Source organism: Hippopotamus amphibius, chromosome 13 (genome assembly GCF_030028045.1).
Source record: "Hippopotamus amphibius kiboko isolate mHipAmp2 chromosome 13, mHipAmp2.hap2, whole genome shotgun sequence".
Taxonomy (NCBI): Eukaryota; Metazoa; Chordata; class Mammalia; order Artiodactyla; family Hippopotamidae; genus Hippopotamus; species Hippopotamus amphibius.
Window position 1 is genome coordinate 61,247,306 of NC_080198.1, and position 18,477 is coordinate 61,265,782.

General features: G+C 33.3%; 1 protein-coding gene across 2 annotated transcripts in view; it reads right to left on the minus strand.

The window, feature by feature from the left end:
- The window catches only part of ABHD18 (abhydrolase domain containing 18), a 40,757-nt gene that overhangs the window by 18,553 nt on the left and 3,727 nt on the right, over window positions 1-18,477 (minus strand). The window contains exons 2-7 of one of the 2 annotated variants that reach the window (XM_057706065.1): window positions 8,302-8,410; window positions 7,576-7,660; window positions 4,330-4,430; window positions 2,940-3,018; window positions 2,498-2,582; window positions 897-924 (exon numbers count right to left, since the gene is read on the minus strand). In XM_057706065.1, coding sequence (XP_057562048.1) covers window positions 897-924; window positions 2,498-2,582; window positions 2,940-3,018; window positions 4,330-4,430; window positions 7,576-7,660; window positions 8,302-8,393 — 470 coding nt within the window. In that variant the 5' untranslated portion in view covers window positions 8,394-8,410. Of the gene's footprint in view, window positions 1-896; window positions 925-2,051; window positions 2,125-2,497; window positions 2,583-2,939; window positions 3,019-4,329; window positions 4,431-7,575; window positions 7,661-8,301; window positions 8,411-18,477 lie in introns of those variants that run through there. The other variant, XM_057706064.1, reaches the window with a different exon arrangement.

Sequence of the window (18,477 nt, forward strand, 5' to 3'; positions counted from 1 at the left end):
TCTTGCCCCAGTAAGCCAAAATAAGCCTTTAAAAACATAAATCAGATCACTCATCTGCTTAAAATTCTCTAGAGGTTTCTGACTGCACTTACAGTAAAATTCAAAGCATGATGGCTCATTGTAATTTGGCCCTTGCCTACCTTTCTGACCTCATCTTGTACTACTCTGCCACCTTGGGCTTACATCAGCCTTTTCATTCAGTCTTCCTTCTCTAGGGCTAATTTTCCTCAAGGTCTTCACCTTGGAAGTTCCTTCTCATTATATCTAATACTGCTCCAACCATGAAACCACCCTCTATTATTCTTTATCCCATTTACCTGCTTCATTTTCTTTATGGCATTGATAAATATCTGAAATTGTCTCATTTATTTTTATCTAGCTCCCATACTAGATATATAAGCTCTATGAAAGTAAGAACCTTGTCTTTTTGTTGCTATCTTCCCAGTATTTAGGGTTAATATCTACTGAATGAACCAAAACCAAACACAATATACATTACAGAAATGCAAAAAAAACCTGTTCATCATTTTAAAAGACAAGAAAAAGAAAGTTTATCTTCAGATTACCTATACTATGCATTGCAAGAATAATGAGTAGGGTTTAATTTCACAAACTAAATGTACTTTAAAAAGGTAAAGTCTTATTTCTTTGGTTACAGTTTTACAAATACAATATATCTTTAGTCAGCCTATTAAAATTTCTTATTTATCTTTTTATTAGACATTGCAAAAAGCTTAAAATAACAATTTAAGACATCACACCTACTACGGTTTTATAACAGAAAATTTCCCCCAGTAACACCTGGATATTAAAATTAAAAATGGTTAGCCTACCAAAAATTTTAAGATTGCTGAAAATTCAGTATAAAGACTGGAAAATGAAGGTAACACACTTACATTTGGTCCTTGGGTTTCCTGCAGCCATTTAAGAATGTGGGTCAAAGAGAAAGTTTTAAAATAATTAAATACACTCTGTGTCTCAAAGCACATTCACTTAAGCAAAATAGTTAAATTTGAAGACAATTTAATGTAGAAATAACTATTTTCCAGTTACCTCAAATACACTGTTTAGAAGTTCTCAGGTTTTTCAACTTAATTATTTTTCTTTTTAAAAAAGCTTCATTGAGATATAATCACATACCATACAATTGACCCATTTAAAGTGTGCAATTCAATGTTTTCAAGTATATTTAGCAGGGTTCTGTAACCTTCAACTTAATTTTAAAATGAAGTTTATTGGCTTTTTTATTTATTATAGAAAATCTTAAAAATACAGAAAAGCACCTTAGAAGAAAAACTATTTTAACTAAAGATAACCATATTAATATTTTGGTGTATTTCTTTCCAACATTTTCCCTTATGCACAGTTTTTTAATGAATTTTCTGTTTTAGCTTTTTTGCATACCTATACCATACCATAGTTTTATATCCTATTTTTGCATTATAAACACTTTTCATTCATTATTGTAAACTTCTTAATAAGAACTAACTGCCAAAATTTACCGAATGCTTGTTATTTACCAGGCACTGTTCTAGACAGTATTAACTATTTAATACTCTGAATAACCTAAGAGATTATTTCCATTTACCAAGAAAAAGTTGAGGTTCTAAAAGGTTAACTAACAGGTTCAAGGTCATACAGGTAGTAAGCGGTAAAGAAATAAACATAAAATAACCAATTGTATAACTTTCCAATGTTATGAACCACAATTCACTTAACCATTTTTCTATTGTTAGACATTTAAACTATTTCTAATGTTTTACTATTATAAGTTATAAGCTATTAAATATCTTTTCTCTTTCCTATCACTTTCTCTTTTCTTAATAGTTTAGCCTTAGAATAAACTTTCCAGAATCAAAATCACTCTGTCAAGGGATGTGAGACTTTTAAAGGCTCCTGACACATATAGTAAAAATGCTTTCCCAAATGGCTGGACTGGCTTTCACAGTCATCAGTGATGAGAGTGCCCATTTCACAATAGCATCATGACGACTGCTTTATTTTTTAAATCTTTTGTAATTGTTGCTTTAACTTTACATTTCTCTTATTACCAGCAATGCTGAACATTTCTTTATATCTGTGCATCAGTTTCATTTCTTCTTCTGGGAATAGTCTGACGTCATCTTGAGAATTAAGTTAAGAACTGTTCTAAACCTCAACTGATACTTCAGTGTAAATGCATTTAAAACATGAGGGTTTTCTTAATAAGTCAAACACTTGACTTATTAACATTAAAATCCAGTATAAATCTCAAAAGAAACAGAAGTACAGTTTATCTTCATTACACAATAGAAGCAAAATCTTTAAATTGCCTTTTAAAAGAGCATGAAACAATTTTTCACTTCTTTTCATTCTTGCTTGTTAACTCAAGCATTTTCTGAACTGACTAAATTTAACTGGTTTAGAAAAGCTGGTTATTTTCTATCATTCCTTTTGATGACTAAAGCCATAAACAAATAAATAAGAGAAAAGATTTCTAGGCATCAAAAAAGGATATAATAAGGGTTTTCTAACAGCAAAGAAGCCATTCGGGCTTCTCTAATCATAGGACGAGCCATTAGTGTTCGTCGTCTCCAGTAATGCTGAGGAAAGAAAAGATGACATACTTAAGGAAAGCAATAAATAAATCAGGAGTTTGGGATTACCATATACCTACTACTATATATAAAACAGATAAACAACAAGGACCTACTGTATAGCACAGGGAACTAGACTCAATATTCTGTAATAACCTATATGGGAAAAGAATCTGAAAAAAGAGATGTTATGTGTATGTGTAACTGAATCACTTTGCTGTACACCTGAAACTAACAGAACATTGCAAATCAACTGTAATATAAAATTAAAATTAAATTAAATTAAAATATATATAACAACCATATCTGTTAAGGACAGTACGTTAACAAATTAGGGGTTGAGGTGTTAAAATAAAGTCTTACATGATCTCCTGTTCCAGCGAGATGAATGCATACAGGTCTGTATTTGCTGTTCCATTCTTTAGGCACAATAAATTGGAACCTATTTAAAATAAAACACATCAGTGTAACTAAAAGGCTTTTAATACACACTTGGAATTCTTAAAAGCGTTATAATTAAATTATTTGGGAGAAAAGATCATTCAGAATTTTGACATTCATACTGTAATTGACTGATTAAGCTAATGTTTGCCCAATGACAACAGAGATATTGTAAATTTGCTTGGTGTTACAGTATTAAAATATTCAATTACAATCTAAGCACAGAATTTACTGTAATCATTTTTACCTTAGTCAATACCACAACTTTATATATTTACGCATAATGAAATTTTCTTATTTTGTAAAGACATCGATATATATGATTAAGTCCTAGAAAAGCAATTCTTTAGATGGCTCCGCTTTTTCGCTTTTTCTCCTTGCAAGAATAATGCTTGGCTATACAAGATGTTGATATACCAATGCCATAGTTCATGTTATCTTTTTTCTCAACTTGGAGTGTATGACAGGATCTTATGTATTAAAACTTTTATGTTTGTAGGTAAAAGCAAACCATGCCAGAAAAAACATAGTCTTCTCTATTTGTCGTCTTCTTATTGTGGTATTTTGGTTCTCTCATTTAATGTTTTTTCCACTATGACTTCTTTTTTTACCACTGTAGTAAAATATATGTAACATAAAATTTACCATTTTTATCATTTTTAAGTGTAGAGTTCAGTGACATTAAGTACATTTACATTGTTGTGCAATCACTACCACCATCCATCTTCGCAACTTTTTTATCTTCCCAAACTGATTTACATCTCCTTTTAACTGTTAGCAGTTGACATTTTGGAACTTTCATGACAGTAGAATCTGCACTCTGTCAGCTCAAGGTTTGACCTTAGGTGGTTGCATTCTCAGGCAACATAAACCTGAATTCTGAGCTTACTTTGCCTGGGCAAGGGAAAATATTGTAATTTATCTATTGTCAATAAATTGTTGAATAGAACAGAGACAAATAAATTTAGGATGGTTTAGTGACTATTTCTGTTTTGTGCTCATGAAAACTAACTCTTCATTTTCATTCTCATAATCAAAACTTGGTAGTTTGTTAACAACTCTGCTTTATTTATCATTTCCAGCACTGTCCTGCTTCTCGATATTCTGAAGATTAAGCTGATAACAACTTCAGTTCACATGTATATCTGAAACTCTATATTTTATTCTCTCCCATCCCACATTTAATGGAAAAATGCTAAATAATTATTGTAATTAATAAGTAATTTGAAATAATATGGCATTGATATTATCGTAATTGTATAAATGAACATAAACAACCTACTACTTTAACTTACTGCATAAAAATTCTTACCTTGCAATAACAGATTCGATTGGCATGATACCAGGCACATAGTGGGCCATGGGGGAAACAAAGTGTCCATCTAGGATCTTACAGTCTGACTGCTCTTCAATCTAAAAAAAACCAAAACCAAGATGTACACACAAGGACGAAGATATCTTGGTCTATCATAGATGTTTTTCTATTAAAAAGTCCTATTCAATTAAAACTTTTTTTTAATTGCCTACTATGTATCCTTTTGCCCCATTCTGCTTTCTAAAGACATGGCTCCTACACACATTTCATCTCCTTCTATGTCCTTTACTTCCTTCCATCTAGGTGGGAAAATAAACTATAAGTAAACCTCATTTGTACAACGACATACAATAACAAAACAAAATATTCGTGACAAGAATTCAACAATATAAAGATAAATATAAAAACAATTTACGAACAAATGATAGTTTACCACAATCAAATAAGGGTTGACATTATATATGTTATAATGGCTCATTTTCAGGCAATTTATTAATGTAATGAGTCATGTCAACACATTAAATAAGGAGAAATGTAATATTTACATATATAGCAAAGGCATTTGCTAATATTCAACACCTAAACTTTTTTCACCTCAAATAGTTATTTCTTTAAATAAAAAAACTTTATTAGGCCAATAGTTAAAATTAAATTAGCAGCAAAGCATCACATATTTTCATAAAAACCAGAAACAAAAAACTGTATTTTTGGAGGCTAAATATATGAACCTTTTTTAAGAACACAAATTCTAACCTGTTGTTTCAACATCATTTATTAAATGATCCACATTTTCTTTGTAAATGACTTAAACTACTACTTTATCATGAAGTAAGTTTCCCTAAATTTTGGCAAATTATTTTCAATCATTTATGGGGTCTTATTAGCATATCTTTTATTTCTAAACCAATATCAGGCTGTGTTGAACATGCTGTGCCTTACAATACCCATTGATATATAGCTGAACTAGTTTTTACTTATTGCTCTTCGTTTTCAGGTATTCCTGATCTGACTGTACTTCCCAAACATATACTTGAGTTCTTCCCCCAAATAATTTTAGGATCCTTTCATGGACCTTAGTTCTAAAATGAATATTTTAATTGGACTTATTGAAAATGGTAAGGAGACCTAACATGTATAATATGAAATTTTTAATCCAAGAAATCCTTACATCTTAGTCATCTTTGCACCTCCTATAGTTTAAAGTTTTCTTTTTGTCTATTTTAGAAGGATTGATTATTTGACAAAGGAGACAGCACAAACTAATGTGAAAGGGAATACTAATTCAACAAATAGTGTTGGGATAAATGGCAATTTGCTAAGAAAAAAACATTTTCAGAGCCATATATAATATAGATTTAAAAACTAAGCAAGCTACAACTCAACACTAAAAGGACGAAAAACCCAATTAAAAATGGGCAAAGTTTTCATAGATATTTCTCTAAAGAAGATATACGAATGGCCAATAAGCACACGAAAAGATACTCAACATCACAGTCATTAGGGAAAGGCATATCAAAATCACAATAAAATATACTTCACACCCACTAGGAAGGCTAGGGCAAGTAGAAATTATTAGTAAGAATGTGGAGAAATTGAAAGCATGATACACTGTTTGTGAGAAAGTAAAATGGTACACTTTGGAAAACAGTTGACAGTTTGTTAAAAATTTAAGCATACAGTTACCATGTGACCAAGCAATCCACTCCTAGGTATATACCCAAGAGAAGTGAAAACATATATCCACAAAAACACTAGTACATGAATATTCACAGCATCATTATTCATAATAGTTAAAAAGTAGAAACAACTCAAATGCCCATCAACTGACAAATGGATCAACAAAATGTTGTACATCTATACAAGGGAATATTATTTGTTCATAAAAAAGAATGAAGCAGTGGTACATTGTACAACATAGCTGAACCTTAAAAATTTGCTAAGTGAAATAAGCCATAAACAAAAGACCACATGTTGGATGGTTCCATTTATATGAAATTTCTAGATTGGGTGAATCCACAGAGACAACAGATGAGTGACTGACAGCAGCTGGGAGGCTGGGGAAGTGGGAGGTGACAGCTAATGGGTACAGGGTTTCTTTTGGGGGCAATAAAAATGTTCTGGAATTAGACAGTGATAGTTGCACATCTTGGGAATGTAATAATAACAAACAGCAACACTGAAGTATACATTTTAAAAGGGTGACTTTTCTGTATTTGAATTATATTTCAATCTTTAAAAACCGAGAGTGAGAGAGAGAGAAGGAAGGTGGGGGAGAAGAAGGACATCTGTAAGAAAGCATTCTAAAATCCTAACAGTAATTCCTCCTTGGGAGGAAAATGGAATTAGCCGGCGGGAAGTGGAAGAAATTAGAGTTCTGATCTTTACTTGGTATGTTTTAAGTGTGTTCAAGCCTATGATTTTTTAAAAGATAAAAAACAGAGAAAATGGAAATATTTAGCAAAATTTGAGGGAGAAATGTTCTAAATTCAGAAGATACAAAAGGAACAGCTAAATGGTATAGAGGAAGGATTTCCAGTTTATAAGATCCTGTTTTTAGCAGTGAAAGTCTTTTGAAAAATGAAATCTCTAAAGATAACCAATATATAAAAGAGATGAAAGTAGAGTTACTTTGGTTGAAGGCAGGGAGAGATGTGAAGCCTACCCATTTGCAGCCCCTCCCCGATAACACTTCAGGTATCCAATTACATAAACTTAGAAATATTTTACAGAAAAACATGGTTGCTTAAAACAAAACTATTTCAAATATATTTTCTCATATTCTCTAGTTTTAAACCATTTTCTTTCTACCCTTCTCTCAGCAATTAACTATAACCCATAACATTTCCCTCATGTTATTTAACAGTTGTTTCACTAAAAACTTCTCATGTGCTGATTCTCTCCATAGAGTACTTTTCTGTATTACTTGTAATTCTTCTGAAATACTGAATACCTTAACTCTCTTGAGCCTAAAGATAAAAGATGAGGCTCAGAAAGATCCATCCCTAAATATTTTCTTGTATTTAGTTAAGTATTAAATATATGCTCCCATTTACACATGCATATAGTTATTATAAGCATTCAGTTAAGATACATAACATCATTTTAAAAAATATTAAATGAAAAATCTATATGGTACTCATGTTTTAGAGTTTATTGCTATTACACTCCAACATTCAACCCACGCTTGCCACACAGTTATATAAAACCTGAATTTCTATAATTGCATTTCTTTTATGTGAATACCTTATCGATGTATACTGGATAATCACTTGAAACCAGATTCTGACATCTTTCTCGATTTCCAATAATCTTTCTGAATTCAAAGAGTCTATTATGGGAAGAGGGGAAAGGATAAAATTTACTATTCTCATTATATTGAGACTGATGAAAAGTAATTAAAAATTAGCAAGTCCAGTTCATAAACTATGTTAAAATTTAATTTTAATAATTAAAGAAAAAATCAGGCTTTGGGTTTTTTCAAGCTTGACATTTTGCCTCAGAAAAAAACATGAGAAATATCATTCTTCCAAAAGTAATTAACACATGCAAGACTCAAAATTAAAGGCACAAATCCTGAAAATTAATTTTCAGAAGTCCAAATATTTCCATGAGCTACAGTATATCACAATTTTGTAGTCATTACGAATTCAAGTTACTCAAGAAAGTTCAGTTCCTGAAATCTCTAATCAATAAAAATTACCAAAGTTAAAAATCTATGTCTGAGAGCTCTTTATTTTTAAGTCAATTACTTTTAAAATAGTTCAATTTATGATTATATGGGTTAAAACTTAAGAGCAATAGTTAGAGAGAAAAGAGAGAAAAGGAAATAATTTCTTTTCTTATATAGTAGTTAATGCTTAATTTACCAATCACTTTATATTTATAGTAAAGGACTTTATATCTGAGATGAAGTTTTACATATTTACTAAAACAACAAATTTAGAACAAGCATTCAGAAAAAATGCTTACCTTTTGAGATCCTCTGGCCTTCCCCATCCTCTGATAAAAAGTTTTGTAAGGAGAAGTCTCCGGTATAGAATATCTAACTTGCTCACACCCATCAGTAGCAAGCAAACATCTATAAAACAAAAATTTAAATGACTTTAAAACATTTTATTTTACCAGGCAGGTCAATTTTCTTACCATCTCTTTACATATCAGGTAAAAATTAAAGATTGATCTACTTTCTTGGTGACTTTCAAATATACAACACAGTATTGCTAACTACAATTACCATGCTGTACATTACATCTCCATGACTTATTTATCTTAAAGATCTTAAAAGTACTCATTACAAGAAAAAACACTGTAACTATGTAAGGTGATGGATGTTAACTAAACTTATTATGGTAAACACATCACAATATATACCTATATCAAGTCATTATGTTGTATACTTTAAACTAATACAACATTATATATCAATTATATCTCAATAAAACTGGGGGGAAATTAAAAAATGAGATTAAACTAGAACCTTAAATTTATTCTCTTGGAAATAAGATACGAGATAAAGGAAAAAAGAACTGGGATGGAAAGTAAAGAAGATGAAGTAGAGCCCTGAGCTTCAGTTAAATATGAATTCCTCTAGGGCAGGACCTTCCCATCCTTAGCACAGTGACTGACAGTAAATACTCAACATTTGTTGAATAACAACAGGAGTGGCTAATATGTATATAGTACTGTTTTATCCACCAGGCACCATTTAAAAACTACACCCACACCCACATACATGTGCATGCACACATATGTTCTTGTTTACACCTTCCGACAGTTTTATGAAGAAAGATATAGTACTCCAAGACAAGGAAACTGAGGCACAGAGAGGACAGGTGATTTACTTAAGGTCACACAACAAGCGGGAGGAAGAGCTAAGATTGAATCTTAGGCAGTGGCTCAAGATCTACTGTACTACACTGCTTGTCTTTCACACTACTGTGCATGAAAACTAATAATCAAACAGTGCTACTACTTATGTACCATTTATCTATATTTCCCAAACATTTCTAATTCAGCTTCAAGGTTTATTCTACTTAGAAAAATGGGAAGTTGGAAACTGCAGTTCCATCAGTGAGCTTTAATAAGTACTTACCTATTGCTTTGAATGTTTTTTGGGGAACCACCATTTATGTCTTACATTTTTACTTTTTGACTTGTAACAAACTACAAGTTTACCTTAATGCTCTTCTTTGTTTGCACAGGTGTACAATCTAATCTACCATCAACTGGGCTGGCATTTTATTATTTTTATGACTGGACCAGCAAAACCAAGCCATTCATACTGCCTCTCACAATTCTCAGGACCAAGAATCATTTACTAGATAATGTACTTGTTAGGCAATATAATCAATAGCCAGAATATAGTATCTAGTATTTTTTAATACTGCCCACCTCTTTTCCCAATATCCATGTGTTATTCATTTTTTACTTGATAAAAATTTGCTCTTTGCATAATAATGCTGGGAAAAGCCCATAATGCACATCCAGCTCTGTTTATTACACTATTCACATCTACCACTATAAACTGGTATTCTGATTATTAGATTCCTATGAATTAACATTAATCTGTTCACCATAGCTCAGCCATTACTGGATGGCCTAATAAAAAATCCTGCAACAGTATTTATTAAGTGCTCACTCTATGTCAAGAGTTATTTTAGGCCCTGTGCTACAAGATGATCCAGGCACGTTCTTCCTCTCATGGATCTTAAACTTCAGTGGAAGAATACAAACTATTTTCAGGAAAAAAAGTAAGCAAGAGTAGATGATGACAACACTATTACCACAATATAACAAGGCAACATGATAAAGACGAGAGGGCTCCTTTGATGGTCCAAAAAAGCCTCACTTACCCAAAGAGGTAACATTTAAACCAAGATCAACATGACAAAAAGGAGCTGCCAAATCTTTAAATTGCAAATCTCATTAAAATCATATACATTCTAAAGTCTGCTCACGTACTATGTTCCAATGAAATTTGTTTAAAAAAACTAATATTTAGTCAATGAATAAAGCACAGGAACAGATAATTTACAGAAGAAGGAAGACAAGTGAAAATGATCACATATTCTCTTCTTTTTTATTTTATAATTAAAAAATGTTCACTGTAACGTTAAAATTCAAATGATACCAAAGTATATATAGTAAATTAGGGAAAAACAAGCTTCCTGTTACCTCTAATTCTACTTTTCAGAGATACTGAGTGCTAACAATTTAAATTCTGTTCTTCCTGACCTTTTTCTTGTTGACATTATTTATCACCTATATACACTTTAAAAATTTTTACTTGAGTTATGTAGCACATTTTTGGCAGAATTCAAACAATATAAAAATATACAGAGTAAAGCTGAGAAGTCTCTCTTCATTTCTGCTAAGCTTCCTCTCCTCCCAAAAGGTAACAGCTATGCGTGCTGTACGCTTGTGAGCCCTTGTTCTATCCATTTATATACGTGCACATATTTTAGGGATTTTGGTGTGTTTTTTTAAACACAGAAGAGATCAACTACAGTATTTGTATTTTTTGACAGTTCTTTCTCACCCTGATTATTTATAAATATCTGCAAAGCTCTTTCAAGTTCAGGATATATAGGCCTACCTCATTTTTCCTATTAATGGGTGAGTTTAACCTATGCATATTTTTTATTATGATGATAATTTTTTGTTTTCTATTTTTTTGTTTTATTGACTAGTTTTTTATCATTCATACTTAATTGTTTTACATTTGAGTGTATATAAATTTGAAAGCGATATATTTAAGATGCAATATTTCATAATGGCTAAAAACATATACTCTAGAGGCAAACTCCCTTGGTTGAATCCTTTACTATATGACTTTGAGCAAGTCACTTATCCTTCCTGTAACTCATCTGTAAAATAGGGATAATGACAGTACTTACCTCAGATTGGTATGAAAAATAAATGACTTACTATACATGAAGCACTTGAACAGCGCTTTGCAAATTTAAGTGCTATACTTACTAATAATAGCAACAATATTATTGATTATCCTTATAACTCTATGTAATATTCAAACCTGGATTTCCATGTTCTATATAGTATTTATTAACTCCTGATGATAAATTAATGAAAGGTATATTTGCTTCCTTCTCCCCACCACCCAACTGTAGTCGATATTTTTTCTTACTGCTTATGTTTATAACTTTAAGTTTATAACCTTAATACCTCTAATCCTTAAATGATAGCTCTATCACTGACTGTGAAAGCTGAGGAAATCTGTGTACTTTATACCTTCTCTTTCTTTTCTGCCTCTAACTCTTGTAAATTATACCAGTCCTATGTTGTCAGACTTTATATTCATGTTCTTAGCCTTGTAGATAGTTGTATTCAATGATCATTACCAATCCTATTGCAGCAATTAATAAAATAGAAAATTAAAAAAAAAACAATAAAAATCAATGAGAAGCCAAATAATTCTTTAAGAACACTAACAGATACTTCAGATGGGTTTATGGTAAGAATGTAATATTTTAGAGTAACTTACTACATTAATTACAGTGGTTAAGAATCTGCCTGCCAATGTAGGGAACACAGGCTCAAGCCCTGGGCCAGGAAGATCCCACGTGCTGCGGAGCAACTAAGCCTGCATGCCTAGAGCCTGTGCTCTGCAAGAAGAGAAGCCACCACAATGAGAAGCCCACGCACCGCAACGAAGAATGGCCCCAGCTCACCACAACTAGAGAGAGTACATGCAGAGCAGCAAAGACCCAGTGCAGCCAAAAATAAAAATAAAATTAAAGAAATCTTTAAAAAAAAAAACAAAACTCCATTAAGAAATGAAAAATCAAGCTAAAGACTGTGAGACAGTATTTGCAAAACATCTATTTGATAGAATATGTATCCAAAATATACAAAGAACTCTGAAAACTCAAAAATAAGAAAAGAAACAACCCAATTAAAAAATGGACAAAAGAACAGAGAGGACTTTTAGGGAAACTACTCTTATGATACTGTAATTGGTAAATACGGGATATTATATATTTGTCAAAACTCACAGAACTGTATAACACAGAGAGTATATTCTAAGGTAAACTATGGACTTTAGTTAATATAATGTATTGAGTTCATCAAGTGCGACAAACGTACCACACTAGTGCAAGATGCTAATAGGGAAACTACAGGGTAGGGGTAGAAGGGATGGATATATGGGAATTCTCTGCACTATCCTTTTTTTTTTTTTTTTAATATTGAAAATAATTTTAATATTCTACAGCAGAAATTGAAAAACTCAGAAGAGATGATAGTATGACTGACACCCTGGACGTTCTGTCTCTGCACTATCTTGCTCAAGTTTTCTGTAAACCTAAAACTGTTATAAATAATAAAGTCTATTAATTTAAATTTAAAAGTCCAAAAGATGATTTTTTCTTAAGGTTTTTAAGAGTAGTTCTACAGTACCTTTAAATGTAAAGAAATTCCAATAGGATTCCACACAGAGCTTCTGTCACCATTACTGTACCAAGATATTACCATATCACTATAGCAATGTTAGTATATCAATGTGTTGAATGAATCTATCAAATATCAATCATATAGGATTTCTGTAGACTTTATTCAATTTATTATAGTTTATGGGAGGAAAATCAATTCCATTTTAAAATGAGGACAAAAGCAACAATCAATCTGAAAAACTGTTATGTACTCAAATTCCCTAAAACATTCTAAGAATTTCAATAGTCACTTTGAAAGTTGATCCAGAACTGAATGACGTAAGCTTCTAAATAGTTTGTACTTACAAATGATGATAAAATACATTTTCTAGCTTTCTTTAACCACTTTACAAAAGTATAGTAAATATTTTGTTATAAATACAGTCAAAATTTAATGTTAAAGGAGAACTGTAGATAATCTTCAAAAATTGATTTCCATAATTTTTTCTACTCAATTGATTTGCATTGCTAATCAGAGAGGGGAACTCCTGTTCATTAATTTTTATGGCAATGGTTAAAGCCTTTATGTGTTATTACTTAAACTTATCAACTTTTGTTTTCAACTTAATCTTATAGGGGTGAAAAAAACTAAGAATCCCTTTACCTTAATGCACCGACCTCTTAAATGGCTTTCCATGACTGAACGATTTTTAAAGATTTGTTATGAAATTATATACTATTTTCAAGCTTTTCTTAATTACACATTTCTACATATTTTACAACTATGTGGTATTCCAACATTAACACATAGTTTGCTGAAAAATTTTTTGCTGTTGCCTAGTGAACTCAAAGTCCAAGTACGATAAGAATTATGCTATGAAGTATGACTATCCAGACCTGGACCACCATCAAAGAGCTACAATGAAAGGCTACTTGAACATTTGAAGAGACTACAGAGATGATGTAGAAAGGTAAAGCTTGCAAACACTTTCCCAAGTAAAGATTTAGGAGTTCACTACAGTTTGTTGCTGTTGTTGCTGTTTGTGTAAATTTTTTATAAACTGAAGTATAACTTAAAAGTAGAAATCATAAGTATAATTAGATTTATTTTCATAAAATGAACAACCTATATTTTATCTGTGATGATAATAGTTAAAGGTGGTAGCAAAAGAGCAGGAAAGGTTGTATAGAAACATCAAAGTTTCAACTGAGTCTTCAGAGATTAGTCAGGCAGATGGAAGATACGCAAATACAGAAAGGAAGATGTGAAAAAATGTGACATGCTGAAATAACAGTTGAGGGTCTGGAGAACAGGATGTCAAATGAGCAGGAAATATGTCATGCTATTATCAACATTTATCCAGTAAAGACTGATTGTTGACTTCCAAGATTCTTAATAATTTTCTATAGAGTTAGGATTTTAACCCTTAACCTATCAGATTCATAGCAAAGAGCTTTTACCATTCCACTAATTTAAAAAATTAGTTTTTCATCCATTCTACAAGTTTTCTTAAATGTTTATATAATCAAACCAGTTCACTGCACCACATCTAAGAGAACTCCCTAACACACTATAGTAAGTGTTAAATTCAATTTTTTAAAAATGTTAAATTCCTTTTTCTCATTGGAGGTCACTTGGGATTTTGCTTAATAGGGGTTCATGGTTGGTACCTCTATCATCAAACTGAGTACTAATGCATCTGTAAAAACTATTCTTAGCTTGCAGTCCATACGAAAACAGGTAGGTTGGCCCATAGGTCATAATTTGCTCACCCCAGAGTTAAAAAATCAAATAAATCATAGGTATGTCACAAATGTCACAATATTGTCACAAATGCAAAGATACAACTATAAAACCCTATATTTATTATGATTGTAAATTATCCAAATCCAATAAAATGGCATAAATAACATACAGGTATTGATTTTAGAGAATTCATTATGTCACAGGGTAGACCTAAAATTTGTATTCTACCTAAAATAAACACTAGTTTTTTAATTAGCCATGTTCTCTCTGTCTTCTTAAAATTTAGAATTTGGTAGCTAAAAAGTGGAAGCAACCCAAGTGTCTATCAATGAATAGGCAAAATGTGGTGTGTGTGTATACACACACACACACACACACACACAGACAATGACACATTATTCAGCCTTAAAAAGGAATGAAATTCTAACAAATGCTACAACACCAATGAACCTTGAGGACATTAGACTAAGTGAAACAAGCTGGTCACAAAAAGACAAATACTGTATGATTCTACTTTTATGAGGAACCTAGAGCAACCATATTCATAAAAAGAAAGCAGAATGGTCGTTACCAGGGGCTGAGGGGAAGGGGAAATGGAGGTGGGTAATGATTATACAGTTTCAGTTCTGCACGTTGAAAAGAGTTCTATAGATGGATGGTGATGACAGCTGTACAACAGTATGATTGAACCCCATACCACTAAACTGTACACGTAAAAATGGTTAAGATGGTAAATTTTGTGATGTGTATTTTACCACAAAAAATATGAAAAAATTTTAGAAATTGGAGTTAATTTGATAGTTTCTCTACAAAATTTTTCAGAGTACGTAAACTGACACTTTCCCTCAACTTTCTCAGTAAGCAGAAGTAGCTCATTATTTGATTGACCCTAGAACAGAACTCAAGGCTCTATTATTCTTTGCAAAAAACACCACTGCATAATTTAACATCTGAAGGCTTCACTAAGAACTTTAAATAAAAGAATTTGAAAAACAAATCTCTTGAATCTAGTTGGTTCCCCCTCCCATTCCACCAGTCTTCTCACTTGGTCTTTCTTGAGGATTAGTTCCAAGAATACAAGCTACTTGGGTTTCTGCTTCAAGGGGTCATCTAGCTTCAATCAAGGTGTTAGCTGGGCTGCATTCTCATTTGGAAGCTTGAATGGAGAAGAACCTGCTTCCAAGCTCATTCAAGCTGTTAGCAAAATTCATTTCCTTGCAGCTATGTGACTGAGAGCTTCAATATTTTGCTGTTTGTTATCGAGAGGCTAGCCTCAGCTCCCAGCGGCTATTCACAGTTCCTTATCACCTAGAAGTTCACACCATGGCAGCTTACTTCTTTAAGGCCTACAGGAGTGTCAGAGTGAGTGCTTAATGTAACTGTGGGAGTGTCATCCCATCAACTTTGCCATATAATATAACATAATCATGGGAGTGACATCCAATCATCTTTGCCACATTCTATTGGTTAGAAGGCAAATCAGAGGTCCTGTCCACACTCAAAGGGAGGGGATTACACAAAGAAGTAAACCTCAGAAGACAGGATCATGAGGGCCACCTTAGAGACTGTAACACTTGGAGAAACCAATTGTATATCTCAGCCTTTGAGTAAGATGTCTGGGCTGACACCTTGAGGGCTTTCAATGCCAGAGGGGACAACTACCAGCTTCTCCTTTTCCTACCAGGAGGAAAACAAACAAAACCCACAGATGTGAATAAACATTTGTTTATAAGCAAGCGAGCTCTTGAAAGTTTGTCTAAATCATGTTTATATATTTCCATTCCCTCAAAAACACTTGCCCAGAAAAACAAACAAAAACCCCCAAAATAGAAACCTTACATTTTAGTATTTTTTTTTGGTAGTATTCTGTTTTTTACTCACTAAACAAATGATAAAAAGCAAACTGGGGGCTTCCTAGGTGACTCAGTGGTTAAGAATGCGCCTGCCAATGCAGGAGACATGGGTTCAATCCTTGCTCCAGGAAGATCCCACATGCTGCGGAGCAACTAAGCCCACGTGCCACAACTACTGAGCTTGCGCTTTAGAGCACGTGAGCCACAACTATTGAGCCCATGTGCTGCAACTACTGAAGCCCACACGCCTAGAGCCCATGCTCCGCAACAAGAGAAGCCATGGCAATGAGGAGCCCGTGCACCACAACGAAGAGTAGCCCGCACTCACCGCAACTAAAGAAAGCCCGTGCACAGCAAAAAAAGACCCAACATGGCCAATAAAATAAATAAATTAATTCATTTAAAAAAAGCAAACTGGCTTCTGAAATGCTGTTCTCGTTATATATATATTCTAATTTAGTGCAATTATTATTAGGGTAGTATTTAATATTTATTTATTTTTTTGGCTATGCTGGGTCTTAGTTGCTGGCACGTGGGATTTTCATTGCAGCATGCAGGATCTTCAGTTGAGACATGCAGGATCTAGTTTCCTGACCAGGGATTGAACCAGGCCCTCCTGCATTGGGAGCTCAGAGTTTTAGCCACTGGACCACCAGGGAAGTCCCTAGTGCAATTATTAAAATCAAGTAAGTATGAATAGTATATGTTTAAATCGCTTGACCAGGTGTTTTTGTTTGTTTTGTTTTGTTTTTGAAGGGTAAATGTCAGTGTGATATAATAAAGAATGGTCTTTGCCCCAGTTCCTGGCGTGGAGCTCCTAAAACTCTTGGAATTTTCTGAGTGACAGGAGTGTCTCTATGCTAATGAGGTGACGGACGGTGGGGCCCCAGATAGATTCAAGATAATTTCTGGCTGGTCACCAGAAAGACCAACCATTTGATTAGAGGGCTGACTTTGGACCAGCCTGACCTCCAAGGGAAAGGAGCTAGAGATTGAGTTGCATCACATGGCTAAGGATCCAGTCAATCATCAACAAGGCCCCAATAAAAACTCTATAGACACTGAGGCATGGCAGAGCTTCTTGGTTAATGAACATGTGTTGGAGGGTGATGCGTACTGACTCCGGGGTAAAAGGGAACGGAAGCTTCACATTCTCTTTCATAACTTGCTTCATTTGTCTCTTCATCTGGCTGTTGCTAAGCTGTATCCTTTATAATGAAGCTAGAAGAAGTATAGTATAGTGGTTTGCTTAGTCCTTTTGAGTTGTTCTAGCAAATTATTGATCCAAGGGGTCACAGGAAGCCCCAAATCTATAGCTAAGTCAGTCAAAAGTGTGGCTGGCATTGGAAGCAATGGCACATGGAGGACTGAACCTTTAACCGGTGGGATCTGCACTAATTCCTGTGGTGTTAATCTGTGGGTGATTAACATCAGAGTTGAACTGAGTACACCCTGCTGTGGCAGAAACGGAACAGTTTATTCTTCATCCAAGTAACAAAATTCTGAATTAGTATTTTATATTTCAAATAAGAGACCAACTCTTTTTATATATGAAGATATGCAACTCTATTCAGGGGGGTTCTACAGCATAAGGGAAAAATTCTGAGTGATGAATGATGATTTTAATTATTTTACTCCTTGTGAAACTGTGCAACCCAGATTGAGACTTGAACCCATGGTCTTTTAACTGAGATCCCATGGTCTCAGGACTTAATAGAACTCAGGTTCTTGAAGTCTCATTGCAGAAAGAACTCAGTGTGAGACAAAGTGATAGGGAAGAAATGGATTTATTTAGAGAGAAACACACTCCACAGGCAGAGTGTGGGCCATCTCAGAAGGTGAGAAAGGCACCTGGGTATGGTGGTTGTCAGTTTTTATAGGGTCAGTAATTTCATAGGCTAATAAGTGTGAGGAGTATTCCAGCTATCTGGGGGAAGGGGTGGGGATTTCCAGAAATTGGGCCACCGCCCACTTTTTGACCTTTATGGTTGGCAGTTGGAACTGTCATGGCACCTGTGAGTGTGTCTTTTAGCTTGCTGTTGTGTTACAATGAGCGTATACTAAGTCTCAAGGTCTAGTGGAAGTCGACTTGTCCACCATCTTGGACCTATCTGGCTCTAAACAGTTTATGTTGTGTCATTCTTGGGCTATGTCATTC